At 44.4% G+C, this 17,247-nt stretch overlaps 1 protein-coding gene across 1 annotated transcript in view; it reads left to right on the plus strand.

Annotated features, from left to right (window-relative positions):
- NRDC (nardilysin convertase) overlaps positions 1 to 17,247 on the plus strand; it is a 780,134-nt gene that overhangs the window by 265,455 nt on the left and 497,432 nt on the right. The window contains exon 12 of the mRNA XM_069232676.1: positions 4,325 to 4,445. Within this exon, the coding sequence (XP_069088777.1) occupies positions 4,325 to 4,445 (121 nt within the window). The remainder of the gene's footprint in view (positions 1 to 4,324; positions 4,446 to 17,247) is intronic.

The following is a 17,247-nucleotide window of genomic DNA, read 5'->3' on the forward strand; positions in this document are numbered from 1 at the left end:
AAAGTCTTTTTTCACCCTTCTCAGTTCATTGACCTGGTGCTTCTTTTGGGGCAGTGGGTGCCTCACAGATAGTCTTGACAAACTGTTCTAAATCCCAGTTTGATCGAGAAATAGTAACATAGTACTATTCGGAACACCTAATATTTGTGTATGAATAGCTTAAAGTCCCTCTGCCAGAGATGTGATGCATATCTAGGGGATTTAATCTACACCTCATAGAGATGTCACAGAATTAGGCTCATCTGGAAAGTGGTGAGACACATAAATGGAAAGGTAATAGGGAAGCAACTGTACGATGATCCTAAGTTTACCTTTCTACACACAGCCTGTCACTGGGTTACAAACAGATAAGTTAACGCAGCTCCACTTGGAACTTGCAATTGTAAAGCGACATATTGCTATACTTTAGAGAGGTGGGCTTGTGGATGGACAACTGCATGACATTAAAGCTTATCACATTAAAACCTCCTGGCTATTTGAAAAACACCTTAAAATTTGGGAAGAATAGATGGAATCCTGGGGAACTGACAGTGAACTGGGATAAGAGGGTGACGCACAACCACGCTTTACAAGTCATCACTAGCTTATTCAGAAAGTTAATGAGAACCAGCGGAGTGTAACATGAATAGATACTGTAATTTGATAATGATAGATTTCTGGAGATGATGTGTGTGTGTACCAGTGATGTGAAATGGTGTGGTATTGTCAGTTATGTAATAATGTAATTACACATATTTTATAGAACCCTTCACCTGCCGTCACTACTACTTCTCCTGCAACGCAGGACCACCAGTTCACACAGGATCCTGTGCCAAACCCGCCCGGAAGACCACAAACAACCCAGTACCTCTCAAGTGCAATCTGTTCAAAGCTCAATCCCTCTACAAACACACCACAGAAATCTGGGACATCATCACCTCCCTCTCCCCCAATTTAGCCTTCATCACCAAAACCTGGCTCAACCCCTCCTCGAACCTGAACATAGCCACTACAACACCCGATGGCTACAAGATGATACACCAAGACTGCACCAACAAACGAGGCGGAGGCATCGCCATCATCTTCAAAAAAAACATCTGATGCATCGCTACCAACGATGATCCCGCACCTCTCATGGAACATCTCAATTTCCAACTGCAGAACTATGCAAAGACTATGCTAGGAAGCACCTTTGTATACAGACCCCCGGAACCGTAGCCGACCTTCTGCAATGCCATTCCAAACCTCATCGCCCTTTAACCTTCAAATCCAACCACTACATCCTACTCGGTGACATCAATTTCCACATCAACGACCCCAATGACGCCAACTCTACCACTTTCCTGGAGAACATAAACAACATTGGCCTTACCCAACTAGTCACTGAACCTACACACAAAGCTGGACACACTCCACCTCCTCTTCACTTTCAGAGACAGTCAAATTCAGCCACGTCACAGAACTCACATGGTCCGACCACATCATTGTTCACTTCACCATTTCTGGCGTACAGCAGACCCTCACCAGGCACCACAGCTTCTTCCGCCGCAGGTGGGGTTAAGGTAATAGACACAGTGGACTTAGGCCCTCGGCACCTCCCAATTCAAAGTTTCAACAGACCTAGAGCAGGCCGTCCAGAACTTCACCTGGATCACTGAATGCCCTGGTAGAGTAGCCCAGCTGAATCCAGCGAGAACCAACAAAACCTGAAGTTCAGGCAGCCAGTACACCACAGAGCTCAGAACTACCAAGCGCAGCTGCAACTGACGTGCGAAAACGATGGAGATCCACCAAGAACCTTTCTGACAGAGCCACCCAAAAAGCATCCCTCAGCGACAGCCACCGGCAAGTAAAGGAAGCCAGGAGAGCAGCCATCACAGCCCGCATCAACCCAGCAGCCAACTCCACAAAAGAACTATTCAAAATAGTCATGAAATACTTCAACCCAGCAGCCACAGACAACACTATCCACCCTTCCCAAGAACTCTGCAACACCCTCTCGGACTATTTTCACAGCAAGATTGCCACCATATTCAACAACTTCGATCCCCAATTCAGTCCTCAACCTCAACAGCCTCGATCAACCTGGGTACACCAGCCAAACGAACACCACTTGGACACCTCTCACAACACAATCCACCCTGGCCATCATGTCATCCACCCACTCCGGAACACCCACCAATCCATGCCCCACCACCTTTTGAACCCCTGAACTATTCACATCAGTGCAGAACTCACCAGCATCCTCAACACCTCCAACACCACAGCAGTCCTTCCAAACAGATGGAAACATGCAGAGATCAGAGCCCTCCTAAAGAAACCTTCTGCTGATCCCAGCAAATTCAAAAATTATCAACCAATCTCTCTGTCCCCCTACTATGCCAAAGTACTGTAGAAGACCAACAACTCACAGAATACTTGGAACAAAACAACTTGCTTGACATCTCCCAATCAGGATTCCGAGCCAACTACAGCACAGAGACTGCACTCATTACAGCCACAGACAACATCAGAACAATCCTCGATCGCAGGGAGATGGCAGCCCTGATCCTCAACCTCTCAGCAGCATTCAACACCGTATCCCATCACACCTTCATCAACAGACTCCACAACATCGGCATACAAGAGAACGCCCTCAAATGGATCGCCTCCTTCCTTACAGGATGTACTCCGAGCATCCAGCTGCCACCCTTCACCTCCGAACCCAAGGTCATCATATGCTGCGAACCCCAAGGATCTTCCCTCAATCCAACACTTTTCAACAACAACTACATGAACTCACTTGTGGACATCGTTAGAACCCACAGTCTCAACATCATAACCTACGCAGACGACACACAGCTCATCCTCTCGCTCACCGAAGACCCCACCACCACCCAAACAAACTTCTCCCACACCATGAACAACATTGCCAACCGGATGGAAGCCAGCTGCCTCAAATTCAACTCCGACAAAACGGAAGTACTGATTTTTCTGGAGAAATACATCCATTTGGGACCACAGCTGGTGGCCAGCCGAACTCTGACCCACTCCCATGCCAGCAGACCAAGCAGGCAGCCTCGGCATCATCCTCAACAGAGAACTGACCGTGAAGCGATAAATCAACAGTCTCCTCCTGATTCCACACACTCTGCATTCTCCGCAGAATCTTCAGATGTAACACTGCAAAACCAGGAAACTGTCACCCAGGCCCTTGTCACCAGCCGACTCGATTATGGCACGCAGTCTACTCCAGCATCTCCACCCAAATCCTCAGAAGACTTCAGGCCCTACAGAATGCTGCAGGTAGACTCATCCTGGACCTTCCCAAATGGGCCCACATCACACTGTACCTCAGAAACCTTTGCTGGCTCCCTGTCCAGAAGAGATGCCAGTTCAGTGTCCTCACACAAGCCTACAAGGCCCTACATGATCAAGGACTGGCCTACATGAACCACTGACTGAGCATCCATCAACCTGCCAGACATCTGTGCTTCTCCTCTCTGGCCCTCCTACTCCCTCCCCCCTACCTTCTCCTCCCCCCCCATTCCGGCACAGCAGTGGGCGCAACTTATGCTACATCGCCACCAGGACCTGGAATAACTTGCCCCTGCTCATCCGAAAAGCTCCCTCCCTTGTGGGCTTCAGAAAGAAACTCAAGTCCTGGCTCTTAGACAGAGACCTTGCACCCCCACGCCCAGATACTTTGGCATCCTTTCAAAAGGTGTGAAATCTGCGATTAGAATTATCAGTCAGAAGATCAAGTTAATTAACTTTAGACACTCTTCTTGTGATAGTTACTCTAACTGCAAATTTCTCAGTGTCTGCCCTCCTCCCCATTCTTCAGGGTACACATCTGTACATAAACTTCCACTTTTAAGTTGAGCACACTCTTAACTGCGTTTGTTAGTTGCTCTGTGTGTGGAGAAGGATGAGTTGCTTTTGAAACTGAAATAAGCATTCAGGGGTGAGTCCTATATGCAGCTCTGCGTCATCCCTTCCAGAAGTGGCATGGAATCTTAGCTAAGCCCCTTGGCGCCACCTGCAGTTGAGAGCTGTTGTGGGGAAAAATTAACAGTTCCAGTCTGGCGCCTGGGGTCTTAGGAGCATGAGGAAATCTGTAGTTAGACTACCTACCTGTATGAATGTTACCAAAGGTAACTAACATGTTATTTAATACTTTAATTTCTTTAATGATAGGCATGCTTTTTCCGGACAGGTACAGACTAATACCATAATTGTGCCCATGTTTGATCACTTTGTAAGAAGTGTTTTAGATACAAGCAATTACTGCATGCATGTTGTAGATTTGTTTCATTACAATTTTAAATGTGTTACAGAAATGTGCATGTGTTTTCTAATTCAGATGCTGGGCTCTCGCATTGTTTGGAGGCAACAGTGAGACAGGATTTGAACAGAACACAACCTACTCTGTCTTTAGCATTTCCATAACACTGACTGATGAGGGCTACAAGCATTTCTATGAGGTATTTATTCACCCCAGTTATAAGTTTATTAAATACAATTTTCAAGAACTCATAGTACAAAAATGCACTATTAATGTATATGAAAGGCATGCGTCAAATGATAAGAATACCAGTTTTCACAATTTAAACTTAATGAACCTACCCACTAAAGCATCTTTTGTTTTCAGTCGTGTGATGCATACTCCTGCCGCAACATTCCAGTCACTGTCATTTTGTATAAGAAAGTACCCTTGGGTATTTGCTGATTGGATCAAGTTAGGTTCATGCTATGCATTGATGTTTGTGAAACAAGCATAGCAAATATGTACGTGCTTATTTATATTTGAAAATGTCCAGAGCTTAGAAATGATATGAAAGGCCTCGATTTACATGCAGAAATATGTCTACACATTCATTTGTTTCTATCAAACACCCTTTGATCATTTATAAACCATAAAACCCACAAGGCTCGTGAATTGCTCTTCAAACTGTGTTCAATGTGATGATAAAATCAATTTCAGAGCTATGGTGGGTGATATGGTTATTGATTTCAAAGAAAAACAAACAAAGTACATTTTGCATGTAAAATACTTCCTTTTGAAATCCTATCAATTGCGTTTTTAATAGATTTAGATTTGAAAACAGACCCACTCAGCTTTGTTTTCTAGTCACCTTGTGGAACTTGCTTATGATCATTCCTTATTTGTGTAAGAGACATAAGGAGGACACTTTAAGTTGTACAACTCTATTTCAGATTCCTTGTTAAGTTTTCTTTTTTTTATTTGCTAAAACACATTTGCATTTCAATCTTTATTCAACACCATATCTTGAAGCAGTATTGAAAATTATATATATGCTTCTGGAACAATCTTTGACAGTGCACATTCACTGTTATCTGACCCACAAATTGCCCCTTCCACCGCTGAGCCCAAGAGGACCCCCCCAATCAGGCCATCCCGATTAACAGCCCAGGGGCCTGGAGTGATTAGGCCTCTACATATTGTGTCCATGGAGACCAAATCTGCTGGTATTTCGTTGGACAACCTCTAGCTCAATAGACTGCTTTTCCGCTAATGCACATGCACCCCTGCCTCCCTCTCACCAAAGGTCAGCTGAGGTCTTCATATTCCGTTTGGCAATGAGTAGCCTATTCCCACCGGTAAATGTGAACTTCAGCCTCCCTCCAAGCCATCCATGATCCCCAGCAAGGCCCCCTTATGGTGTAGCGTAAAGCTGTACCCTAGTACTCTCTCCATGTGTGTAAATTGTGAGTTAGTATGAGGTAATGATTTTGCATTCCCATTTAACATGTAGGTAAGTGTCCTCTATTCTTGCAGGGCAAACCTGTAGCCTATGGACCCTGCACTTCTGCCACAACCTAACTGGGTGTAAAATACTCCATGCAAACATTTAAACTGTATGTCTGAGTCTGCCCGATATTGCCAGAAGCCTGGGGGCCATTTATTTCTTCAGTCCAGTCTTAGTCATGTAGAACACTGAGATTATTTCCCTATTTTTGTTGGAGATGTTGGAAAGGGCTAGGGGAATTAAGTATCAATCACCTGCCTGTAGATTTGCGAAATCCCTTTCGGCCTGAGCTATTCCATGGCTATCTTTGCTTCCTGGAAGTGGAACTCGCGCACTGCTTTAAATCATCAGCATAGGTGTCTAGTCTAATATTTCCCTCCATGATGCCCACTTCTTTATGATAAATCTACACTCACCCCTAAGTATTTAGAGGTCGAGGTCTCCCAGATGAAGAAACAACCCATTCCAACGCAGGAAGGCCCTTGGCATCGTGTAGAGACTATTTTTCCCTAGTTCGCCTTCAGCCCAGGTAAGCTCCCAAAGGTTTCACATTTTGTGAATATTTTTCCAAGATTTGTCTCTGCTCTCTGCATCATGCATGTATATTACTAGGTCGTCTGCATAGAGTGAAACAACCTCATGATTCTCTATTCGGGAATTCCCATATCTCTGCCTATCTGTTGTTATTGAGAATCGAATGGCTCAATCGCCAGAACGAAGAAAAGAGAAGTGGGGCAGCCCAGTTTGGTGCCTCAATATGTCATGCCGCTCTGAGATCATCCGACCTGTTGGTACTTGTGTGGTTATGTTTTTCCTCTATGTATGTGCTGGATGGATTCCTATTTATTTCAGAGAGCTACCGCTACATCCCAAAGTCTACTAAGTCCTATTGCACGAAATGGGAATAGGTTGATTTTTCCTTTTATAAAACGTTCGTTTTTCTAGATACATTTTCTTGAACTCCTTTAGTGCATTGCTCTTTAGCCTGGCTTCAGATTTTGGCATATTTGCTACACAGCAGTTAGCAAACAATTTACAGTACTTATGGATGCTGACTTTATCACGTAGGCTCTCATTATTCTAATGAGACTACTGGATTTGAGCAGCAGAATCGCCTGCGGTGTGGGAGACTGAGTCTTAACCCAGTACAGGAAACACCTGTTGGCTCAATCCAGGTTTTGCTCCGGCTAACCAGCAGTGCTTCATCTCTGCCCAAGAACAGGAATGATTGGGCAGCCAAGCGCATGGCACAATTGACTCCTCAGGGAAATCGTGGTCACTCAGATCTAATCTGTATCTCTCAGTTACATTAGTCTCACATATACAAGGACAAACAGAGGCAGTATAGGTTTCAATAAGGTTTTAATGAAGCAACTGCATCTTAGATAATAAAGCTTGTACTGCAATAACCAGGACGATAAAGCATGACATGATTAAAATTGTGACAAGGAGAGTGAAGCATAGAAATAACGCTACCATATTGTCACTAGAGTCAGTAGACTAATTCCTACCTAGGCTATATTAGAGCACAGCATGTTAAGTTCTAGTTCTGCCCTTCATGTTCCTCTGGGAAGACATCGTCCCCCATACCTGAGCAAAGGCCTGAAGTCGGCATAAGCAGCTGTAGCAATGCGTTCAGCAGTCAGCATACAGTCGTGGTCGTCTGGCTGGAATCTCCCCCTAACGTGTATGGGACAGGGAAGTGTTTTTTTAATAAAACCACTGATGTTCTGAGAAAATGTCCCTACGTAAGGATGTGTATGTTTCTTTGAATACTAGAGAGAAAGCGTTACCATATTTTACGGCAACCTATCTTACTGCAGCCTTGAGAGAAGCACAAAGTGAACAAGAATGTCTTGTTTAAGAACGTAGTTCTGGCCTAGGCAAAGAACAGCTAAATAGAGAGAAATAAACAAGACCGCAAACGTGGCTATTGCTAAAATAATAAACAAAGCTGAATAAATTATATCTAGGTTAAAATGCACAGCGGCAGGCCTTGTTTACTAAAATAACGTGCATGGAGCTATAACTAAAATGGCTACACAACACCCTCCCCTCGCCGGTTCAAAGCCTAATTATGTACTAGAGCTACTAAAACTCAACCTAAGATATATATATATATATATATATATATATATATATATATATATATATATATATATAAATGTCAATAATGACAATTCAAAAAGACACTTGAGCATATATAAAAGGACAATTTAAAATGTTAACTTGTGGAGTAAAAAGGCCGAATTTCAAGAATCATAGTCATTTTGGAGGTTGCCAATTGAATCTGGGGAAAAATGAAGACCGCAAATCTTCTACTTCGACAGGTGGTAAAGTAGGAAATGCATCGCCAAGGACCAAGGAGCATTTGTGTTCCTTAGCCTGAGCTTCAGCCAAGGCAGCAGTATTCCGTGGTATGCCCAATAATGAGTTAAAAGCTGCATCCTCCATGTAGGGCAACTCATAAGCAGCTTCCCGTAGCAAATGTGCCCTCAATGAGCATGTCTGGTAATGAGCCCTCCGGGAGAACATCAGCAGATAAGCATCCAATGAAAGCGAGCGATGCCTAGAAAACAAACTTCAGTGCATGTTCGAAAGAGCACCAGAGGCATCGAAACACGGGCTGCACACAATGCAAAACCGATCTGAATGACAGAGACCAGTCACACTCCAATTGCTCCAGGGGTGTTAATCCGAAGTACTACATCATGCGTTCACGACACAGCTGCGCTGGTGGGAGTGCTTTCATTCCTCCTTGTTGCGGTGGGACATCCATTGCGCAAAAATAGTAACAATAGCAAAATGCCACTTATTATAGCCAAAGTTATTGGAAATCCCACAAAAATACTGGAGAAGATTGACTGGATGGCTGAATATAGAGGAGAAGGTGTGAATGAAACCAGAACCAACAGCATTAAAGAAAATTTGTGATTCCAGTAGTACTGGACATATTAAATATTCGTCCCATGAGCTCACCAAAGTGTCTCCGAAAGTTGGTACGTAAAAGGGACTGTATCTCTGCTGATGACCTTGCCACTTGAAGTGCGTAGGGCTCACGTTCAGATGTGAGCGCCATAAGTTTTTGGAGCAATAAAGTCTTGTGTCTGCTCAACTTGTCAAAATTCTCTTTTGAAGTAGCGATATTGGGCCAAATCTCAGCTACTTCCTTCTGTCTTGTGGGAGGGAAAAAGTACGTTCCTGCAGCATGTAGCAATCTTAGAGACCGAAACAACATAAACTGTTCCGGCTCGCATCCCACAACAGTCTTCACTATTGAGGAGAACATAGCTGCCATTTGAAAGCACCTGTAATGCAGGTCTAATTAAGGGGACTGGAACTCCCTACAGATAACAAGCCAGGTTTGCTGCCGAAGCGTTACACGCCCTGTTCAAGGACAGCTGATTACAAACCATTGAATGGCTGACAGAAGTCTTGCATTTATTACTGCTAAGAAAGATCTCTTTCATGCCACTGAGACATTTGTAGAAGAAGGGGAGCTCCCACACCTCATGGATGTAACTATCTCCCAGCCTTTCATATCTGCCTTCCGGAATGTGTTTTAAGCAGGACGTGAATTGGAGTGTTGAAATAGGCAGATTAATGACCCCATGTGTAGGAAAATGGCTCCTTGTTGCAGTTACCTCCCCTTTTTGCATGATATTGATTCGGACTTGACTAAGAAGTGTGCTGGGACCCTGCTAACCAGGCCCCAGCACCAGTGTTCTTTCCCTAAAAATTTACCATTGTTTCCACAATTGGCACACCTCTGGCACACAGATAAGTCCCTTGTAAAAGGTACCAGTAGTACCAAGGGCCCTGTGACCAGGGAAGATCCCTAAAGGCTGCAGCATGCATTGTGCCACCCTAAGGGACCCATCACCTAACACATGCACACTGCCATTGCAGATTGTGTGTTGGTGGGGAGAAAAAGGCAGTTGACATGGCATCCCCCTCAGGATGCCATGCACACAAAATACTGCCTGTGGCATAGGTAAGTCACCCCTCTAGCAGGCCTTAAAGCCCTAGGGCAGGATGCACTATACCACAGGTGAGGGCATATCTGCATTAGCAATATGCCCCTACAGTGTCTAAGTCCATTCATAGACTTTTATAAGTACAGTGTGGCTTATTAAGTATATGGTCTGGGAGTTTGTCAAAACGAACTCCACAGTTCCATAATGGCTACACTGAACACTGGGAAGTTTGGTAACATAATAATAATAAACCCACACTGATGCCAATGCTGGATTTATTAAAAAATGCACACAGAGGGCATCCTAGAGATGCCCCCTGTATTTTACCCAATCACTCAGTACAGGACTGACTGGTCTGTGCCAGCCTGCCACTGAGAGATGAGTTTCTGACCCCCTGGGGTAAGAGCCTTTGTGCTCTCTGGGGCCAGAAACAAAGCCTGCACTGGCTGGAGGTGCGTCACTCCCCCCCCCCCTCTTTGCAGGAACTGTAACACCTAGCAGTGAGCCTCAAAGGCTCAGGCTTTGTGTTACAATGCCCGAGCCTCAAAGGCTCAGGCTTTGTGTTACAATGCCCCAGGGCACTCCAGCTAGTGTAGATGTCCGCCACCCGGACACAGCCCCCACTTTTGGTGGCAAGTCCAGGGAGCTAATGAGAAAAACAAGGAGGAGTCACCCCCTCAGCCAGGTCCACCCCTAAGGTGACCAGAGCTGAAGTGACCACCTCCTTGGAAAATCCTCCATCTTGTTTTGAAAGATTTAGCCCAATAGGGATAGGGAAGTGCTCCCTCCCCAAAGGGAGGGAGCACAAGGAGGGTGTAGCATCTCAAGGACAGTAGACACTGGCTACTGCCCTGTGACCCTAACACAACCCTAAATTCAGTATTTAGGGGCTACCCTGAGCCCAGGATTTTAGATTCCTGATGACCTAAAAAGAAGGACTTCTGACCTGAAAACCCCGCAGATAAAAAGGAAGATGACAATTGCTTTGGTCCCTCCCCTACTGGCTTGTCTCCTGATTCGAAGAACCTGCACCAGCGACTCTGTCTAAATAAGCAAAAAGAAACCATCTTTAAAGGGACTCCCACCTCATTCCAGAAGCGTGAGTCCCCATCACTCTGTACCCGACGCCTCTGGCCCATGTCCAGAGAAATCAACAACGCAGAGAGGACCCCCAGGCGACTCTGACGATGTGTCCACCCTGGGCCAACCTCCCTGCACCCCCACAACGAAGCTTGCAGAGGGAATCCAGAGGACCCCCCTGACTGCGACTGGCCGGTGAAAAGAAACCCGATGCCTGGAAGAAGCACTGCACCTGCAGCCCCAAGGCCTGTGAAGAACCAACCACTGGTGCAGCAGTGACCAGCAGGCAGCCCTCACCCTTGCCCAGTTGGTGGCTGGCCCAAGAAGCCCCCCCCGTGCCCTGCCTGCAACGCCTGAGTGACCCCCGGGTCCATCAATTGATGTCTATCACAAACCCAACGCCTTGTTTACCCACTGCACCCAGCCGCCCCTGTGCCGCTGAGGGGGTACTTTGTGTGCCTACTTGGGACTGCCCCCAGTGCTCTACAAAATCCCCCTAGTCTGCTCCCTGAGGACGCAGTTACTTACCTCCTAGCACACTGGACCCGGAGCACCCTCTGTCTCCATAGGCGCCTTTGTTATTTGGGCCCATCTTTGACCTCTGCACCGGACCGGCCCTGTGTTGTTGGTGGTTGGTGTTTGGGGTGACTTGAACCCCCAACGGTGGGCTGCCTGTGCCATGGAGGCAGAACTTGTAAGTGCTTTACTTACTTCAAAAACTAACCTGTACTTACCTCCCCCAGGAACTGTTGAATTTTGCATTGTGTCCACTTTTAAAACAGCTTATTGCCATTTTATGCCAAACTGTATACATTACTGTTTTGATTCAAAGTTCTATCTATACAAATGCAAAGTACCTCACATTTAATGTGCTTACCTGCTATTTGAATCTTGTGATTCTGAAATAAATTAAGAAAATAATATTTTTCTATAAAAACCTATTGGCCTGGAATTAAGTCATTGAGTGTGTGTTCTCCTTTATTGTCTGTGTGTGTACAACAAATGCTTAACACTATCCTCAGATAAGCCTAACTGCTCAACCACACTACCACAAACAGAGCATTAGTATTATCTATTATTGCCTCTGTCAAGCCTCTTGGGGAACCCCTGGACTCTATGCACACTTTCTCTCACTTTGAGATACTATATACAGAGCCAGCTTCCTACACCGTGTATTAACCACTCAGCAGATGGTATTTCAGCCACAGTAAAAGGCAACTTTTCTAACTTTTCGATGTTTAACATGACCTAAGTTGCTTCTTTCTTAGCCATTAGCTGTTGTTGCCGCGGTAAGTTAAATGTAGGAAATATGTCCCTTGTGCTAACGTGTTGCCAGGGAACGCGACCTGCCTTCAATGTTTGAAATGTCCAACCAAACTGAATAATGGATCTTAGTTGACTTTGTCCATGGTGTAACGAGGACATATCACTTTGTGTTATGTCTTGCTGAAGAGACAATGTTATTTAGGGTACATATCCGGTCGGACAGGGTATTAATCCCATTATCTACTACAGCTAATGCCTTCTGTAAATTTTCTTTGTCTATTTACCTTAACTGGGCAGCAGCTTCTTGTTGGGAAAGCTTCCAAATTTCATTATATACTGCATATAAGAAGTACTTTCTGCGTTGTTTTCTGGGGCCTAAAAGGAAATCCTGTAAGTCAGTGTTATTAGACAGGAGACTGAGGTGCTCTCTAACTGCATCTAGTGAGGAACTCTTCAACCATTGCTGGCATAGTTTCCCTACACTGTATGTTGTTAGTATACCCGCATGTTCGGATGGTACATAGCGAGGGTCCGGCCAACTAGTTCTGAACCCCCCTCCCCCCTGGAGTTTATAAAATGTTTATTTATGACTCCCATTGGTATCTATTGGCCACAATAACCACCTACCAGGACGTGACAGTGAAGCATTAAACGTGCCATTCTGGACCCATTCATCGAGCTGATCTTCAGTTGCATTTTTATATTTTTGCCATTTGTGAAATTTTGCAGGGGCAGGAATACTGGGCACATTCAATTCCTTAATCTTTGCTAAGCATAACAATTTGTTTGTTGTACAGTTTCATTTACAACTCTCATTTGAACAGGTATCAGGCATGCTCCAAATAAAGCTTGCTTCCCCCTTATTTGCCAATTTTGTGTTTCCCACACACTTTTTAAGTCAGTCGACTTCAGCTAATACTCATAGCCTTCTATAGCCAACCGGGAAACAAAGGAATCCGAATAAATACATTTTGTATCTTTCAATATTATATGCACATTTTCTATTGATGGCAATTTAAAATAATACGACTCAGCATTTTCTTACATTGTGCCCAGAAAACTATGCAAACTTTTCAGAATATGTTTTACAACTTCCCTGTGGTGGGTTCGGGCAATGTTTCCATTGTGTGTAATTAAAAATTGTCTTTGGGGTACTTGCTCTATGAATGAAATGGTGCCTATAATAATTATAGCAAAATATATCACCATAATTCTCTTTCGATTTGATAAACATCTTCACTTTCAAATAAAATATAATACTGCAATTCATGTCATTATAGAATCAACTGTTTTCACATCCCAGTCATCAGAAACAACTCTGGGTATTATTACATCAATCATTGAAAATTTAAACACATATGGTATTTGAATTACCTCTTTCGGGCCATATATATCAAAATGTTACTTTATCCCAAACAATCCCATCAGGAATTGGTATAGCGGAAATGTTCACTGCGGACCTTGTGGGAAGAAAAGTGGGGTTTGAGGACCTCATCCACCAATTCAACTGTTGATCTTTCAGGAAGAAAAGTACTATGTATTAATAGAAAGAATGTTATGACAAAACCGATCCAAAGGAGAAAAGCTAGTATCATCAAAGAAAGCCACAGATAGTTTCACAGGGTAATAAAGTAACTTGTTTTAAGCCAGTTTATCAGCTTACGTGTTTTCAACAGTTCAGATGTAGAAGAAGCGAATGAGTCCGAAAAGGTGTAATTGACGTCTGCAAAGTATCCAGAAGCAGTTCGTGCAAAAGCTGGAGCCGTGTCTGTAGGTGGAGAACCAGTTGGGGTTTCCCGCAATGGTTCAGAATAAATGACGCCATCCGTCTGTGGTGAAGTTGTGTCAAATCGATCAGTTATTTCTGTATTATTTGTTGAAACAGATGTTAGTAGAACTAATGCAAGATCATTTTCCACCCTCCCCATGCTCGGACAGGTGTCAGCATTGCTGCTCACAACATGTAGAGGGACTTCTTGACCAGTAGTGAGAGGGATTCAGGAACTACTGGCTTTTCCTCTTGGTCTGCTGTGCAGGATCAGCCAAATGGTGTAATTTTACATTGTCAATAGATACAAAGCGGTTTTCTTTAGCACCAGCCAACAGTGGTAGAGTGACAGTTGTGGTACTGTGTATTCCCAAGACTGGGACAGGTGCACGATAAGGACCAAACTCGTTTTTCACAGCAACCTTTTCATGTACTAGATCCCCAACTTTAGAAATCAAGTCAGTGGGTGCTATTAGAACATCCTTAATTCCTCTGGCGACAAGACAGTGACACGTTCATTTATGTCAACAGGTGTGTCTGCCGCCTCCACGCCAGGGCCATCAAGATCTGGTACATACCTTCGAGTTCCGAACAGGTACTTATATGAAGTACGACCCCCCCAGGCAGATTAAGTGCTCTCTGGACTTCATACAGGTGGTTAAGCCAACTATGACCCATATCGAAGACTGTGGCTGTAAAGGACTGCTTTAAATCATGGTTTCGTCGCTCCACTACACTATTTCTCTTGGGATGAAATGGAGATGAGTAATGGAGTTGTACCCCTAACAAAGCCATGGCGTTTCTGAATGCCCTTGAGGCAAAACCAGGGCCCCGGTCAGAGTGTAAAGCCGCGACTACATATGTACCGATAAAGACTAGCAAATCTTTAATAACAGTCCGAGCGTCAGCCGAGCATTGTGGCCACACAATTAAAAATCTGGAGCAGGAGTCAACAGCAACTAGAATGTATTTGTATGCACTATCCGGTGTTAGGAGACCACAATGGTCCAAGTACACACATTGTAATGGTTTGTTTTAAATTAGGAGGGGTGTTTGCGGTGGGCATTTGACAGTGGAACCTTTAATTTGTTGGCAGATGTCACAACGAAGGACATACTGTTTGGCCTGTTTGTATGCCAATAACGTGCTTGCAACAATGATATTGTAGCCGCCACACCAGCATGGGAAGATGCTACCCCCTCATGTGCTGCTTTAATTCACTCTGGTCTTATGTCTTTGTTGGGAATTACTCAAACCCCTATGCCTGGTATTACTACTTCAGCCTCTAGGAAGCCTCCCATTCACTAGGAATATTTAGCAGGAAATCCTTTTGGATAAGGCGTGCCTTCAGCTGTGTCTTTCAGCGCAGCCCATATGTCATCGTCTGTTTTCCGTCCTGAGCGGATACTGCAGCAACAGTAGCCGTCGCTTCAGCTGATTTTGCGCCTTCATCAGCCAGTGTATTTCCAGCATTGTGTATTCCAATGCACTGGTGTCCAAGTGTATGTACAACATAGACGTTTGGTAGCGTTTCCTTCAGATCCGCTACTTTCCCCACAGAAGTCTGTGTTTAATGGTATTGCCTTTAGAATCTCTGAACCCATTCTGGCGCCAGTAATGCAGGTATTCATTGAAGGACTGGACACAGTAGTAGGAATCACAGACAATCAGTGTTAGCTGTGCAAGATCCGTGCGTTCCAGTGCCATCACCAGAGCCTTTAGCTCTGCTAATTCTGCTGTGGAATCCCCTAGGGTTTGCGTGAATGTATGCTGGGAACAGAATTCATTTGCCTCAATGTGCCATTTACAACTGCGCAAGCAGTGGAGTATTGATGTTTTGGGCCTCTGCAGGTTGTTCTGAGCCATCGGTGTACATGACTCTTGGATATTGATCAATAGGCAGTGTGCTTGCTGGAACTGGGTATTCCAGTTCATATTGCAAACATTTTTGAGTTTGTAATTTTGGGTCAAAAATGTAGTCTACATCCGTGGTTGTCAAAGACGTTGCCCATTGAATCCAACGTGGATGTAATGCTTTTGCGTTTGGAATGCTGGCTTTAGTAACAGCCTCAAGGGCTGGAATTGGAGAGACAACAAGAATGCATTTGCTTTGGGCTAGTGGTCTTTCCTTAATGACGGTCATCTGACCAGCAGTGAGAATTTTTGCAGTGGGAGCAAAGCATTGTTCTGCTGCTGAGTACACATGTGATTTGTATGCTATCGGGACAGTCTCACCCTCCTTGAAAGTCTTGTTTTTGTATTTTTTTATGCACTATGTTTTTCATGAGTGCTGTGCTATGTGAGTTTTGTATAGTGTATGTGCGAGTGTGACTTTAAGTGTCTGTAGTCTGCGCGAATGGTCCGGTTTAGCTACTGGGAATAGTGGGTTATTCATGGGTGAGACACATGGTTCGATTACGCCCTGGTACTCTAGTTGAGTGAAGATTTCCCTCACAGGTGCTTTAGCATCATGTTTTATTGCATATTGGGGTTGAGGTTGGGTTTGGTTTTTAATAGAGATTATATGGTAGGTGAATCTTTATCCCATCCTACATGGTTGCGATATAACGCGGGTGCCTGCACCAATACCAAATCAATGGTGTAGGATTCAGCGAGCTCCTCTGGTACAAGGGGCGAGAAAGAAGGTTTAGTAACATCTTCCCCGTATGGGCAAGTACGGACAAATTCAGGTGGCCAATCCTTTTAGGCCAGCAAAATATCATATATGTTTAGGACTCCGTCCCAAAAGATTGTGTCTAATGTGCACTCTGTCTCCTAACTTTAGCGTTCCTTTGTACACCCTATCAGACGTGGAGACACGCATGTCCGCAGTTTCTGCTTGTAAGAAGACATCAGTTTCTTTCACCTCCAGATGCTCTAGAAGATTCCAGCAAACTATTGTGACCTCTGCCACACTGTCTAATATCGCTAGTGCCCACTTCTTGTTCTTCAAGAGAGACCTCTTATTGAGTGGCATGTCAAACTGCAACTGCTGCCACCTTTTTCTTTTTGAATTGTTTTTTTTGGGGGAAGTTTTTTGTTTCTTTTTTAACAGAAACTTTTGTTGAGCTTTGTGATTCCTCCTTCGGTTTCACATAATCAGTTCTTCACTCTGACCGCCCACCTCTCTTTCCTTTGTTTTTCCGATGAGTCCTGAAAGTAATGAGATAGGCGTGTATCAGTATATTGATATCTATCAGGCGTTTTTATATTATCTCTGTTTCTGAGATTATATCTATTCTGTGGGGTCTCAGTATGCGGAGATTCTCCCCCTTTTTTTTTTTAGGTGTTTTTTGCTTTTTATCCCAGCATTTCTCATTACCCACCAGAGCTTGCTTGGTGGAATCTTTACTAGATTTACCTTGAAACTGTGGTTTCGTTGGTCTAGCCCCCAGACTATCTCGACCAATGCTGGAATAGGTCT

The sequence above is a fragment of the Pleurodeles waltl genome, chromosome 4_2 (assembly GCF_031143425.1).
Source record: "Pleurodeles waltl isolate 20211129_DDA chromosome 4_2, aPleWal1.hap1.20221129, whole genome shotgun sequence".
Lineage (NCBI taxonomy): Eukaryota > Metazoa > Chordata > Amphibia > Caudata > Salamandridae > Pleurodeles > Pleurodeles waltl.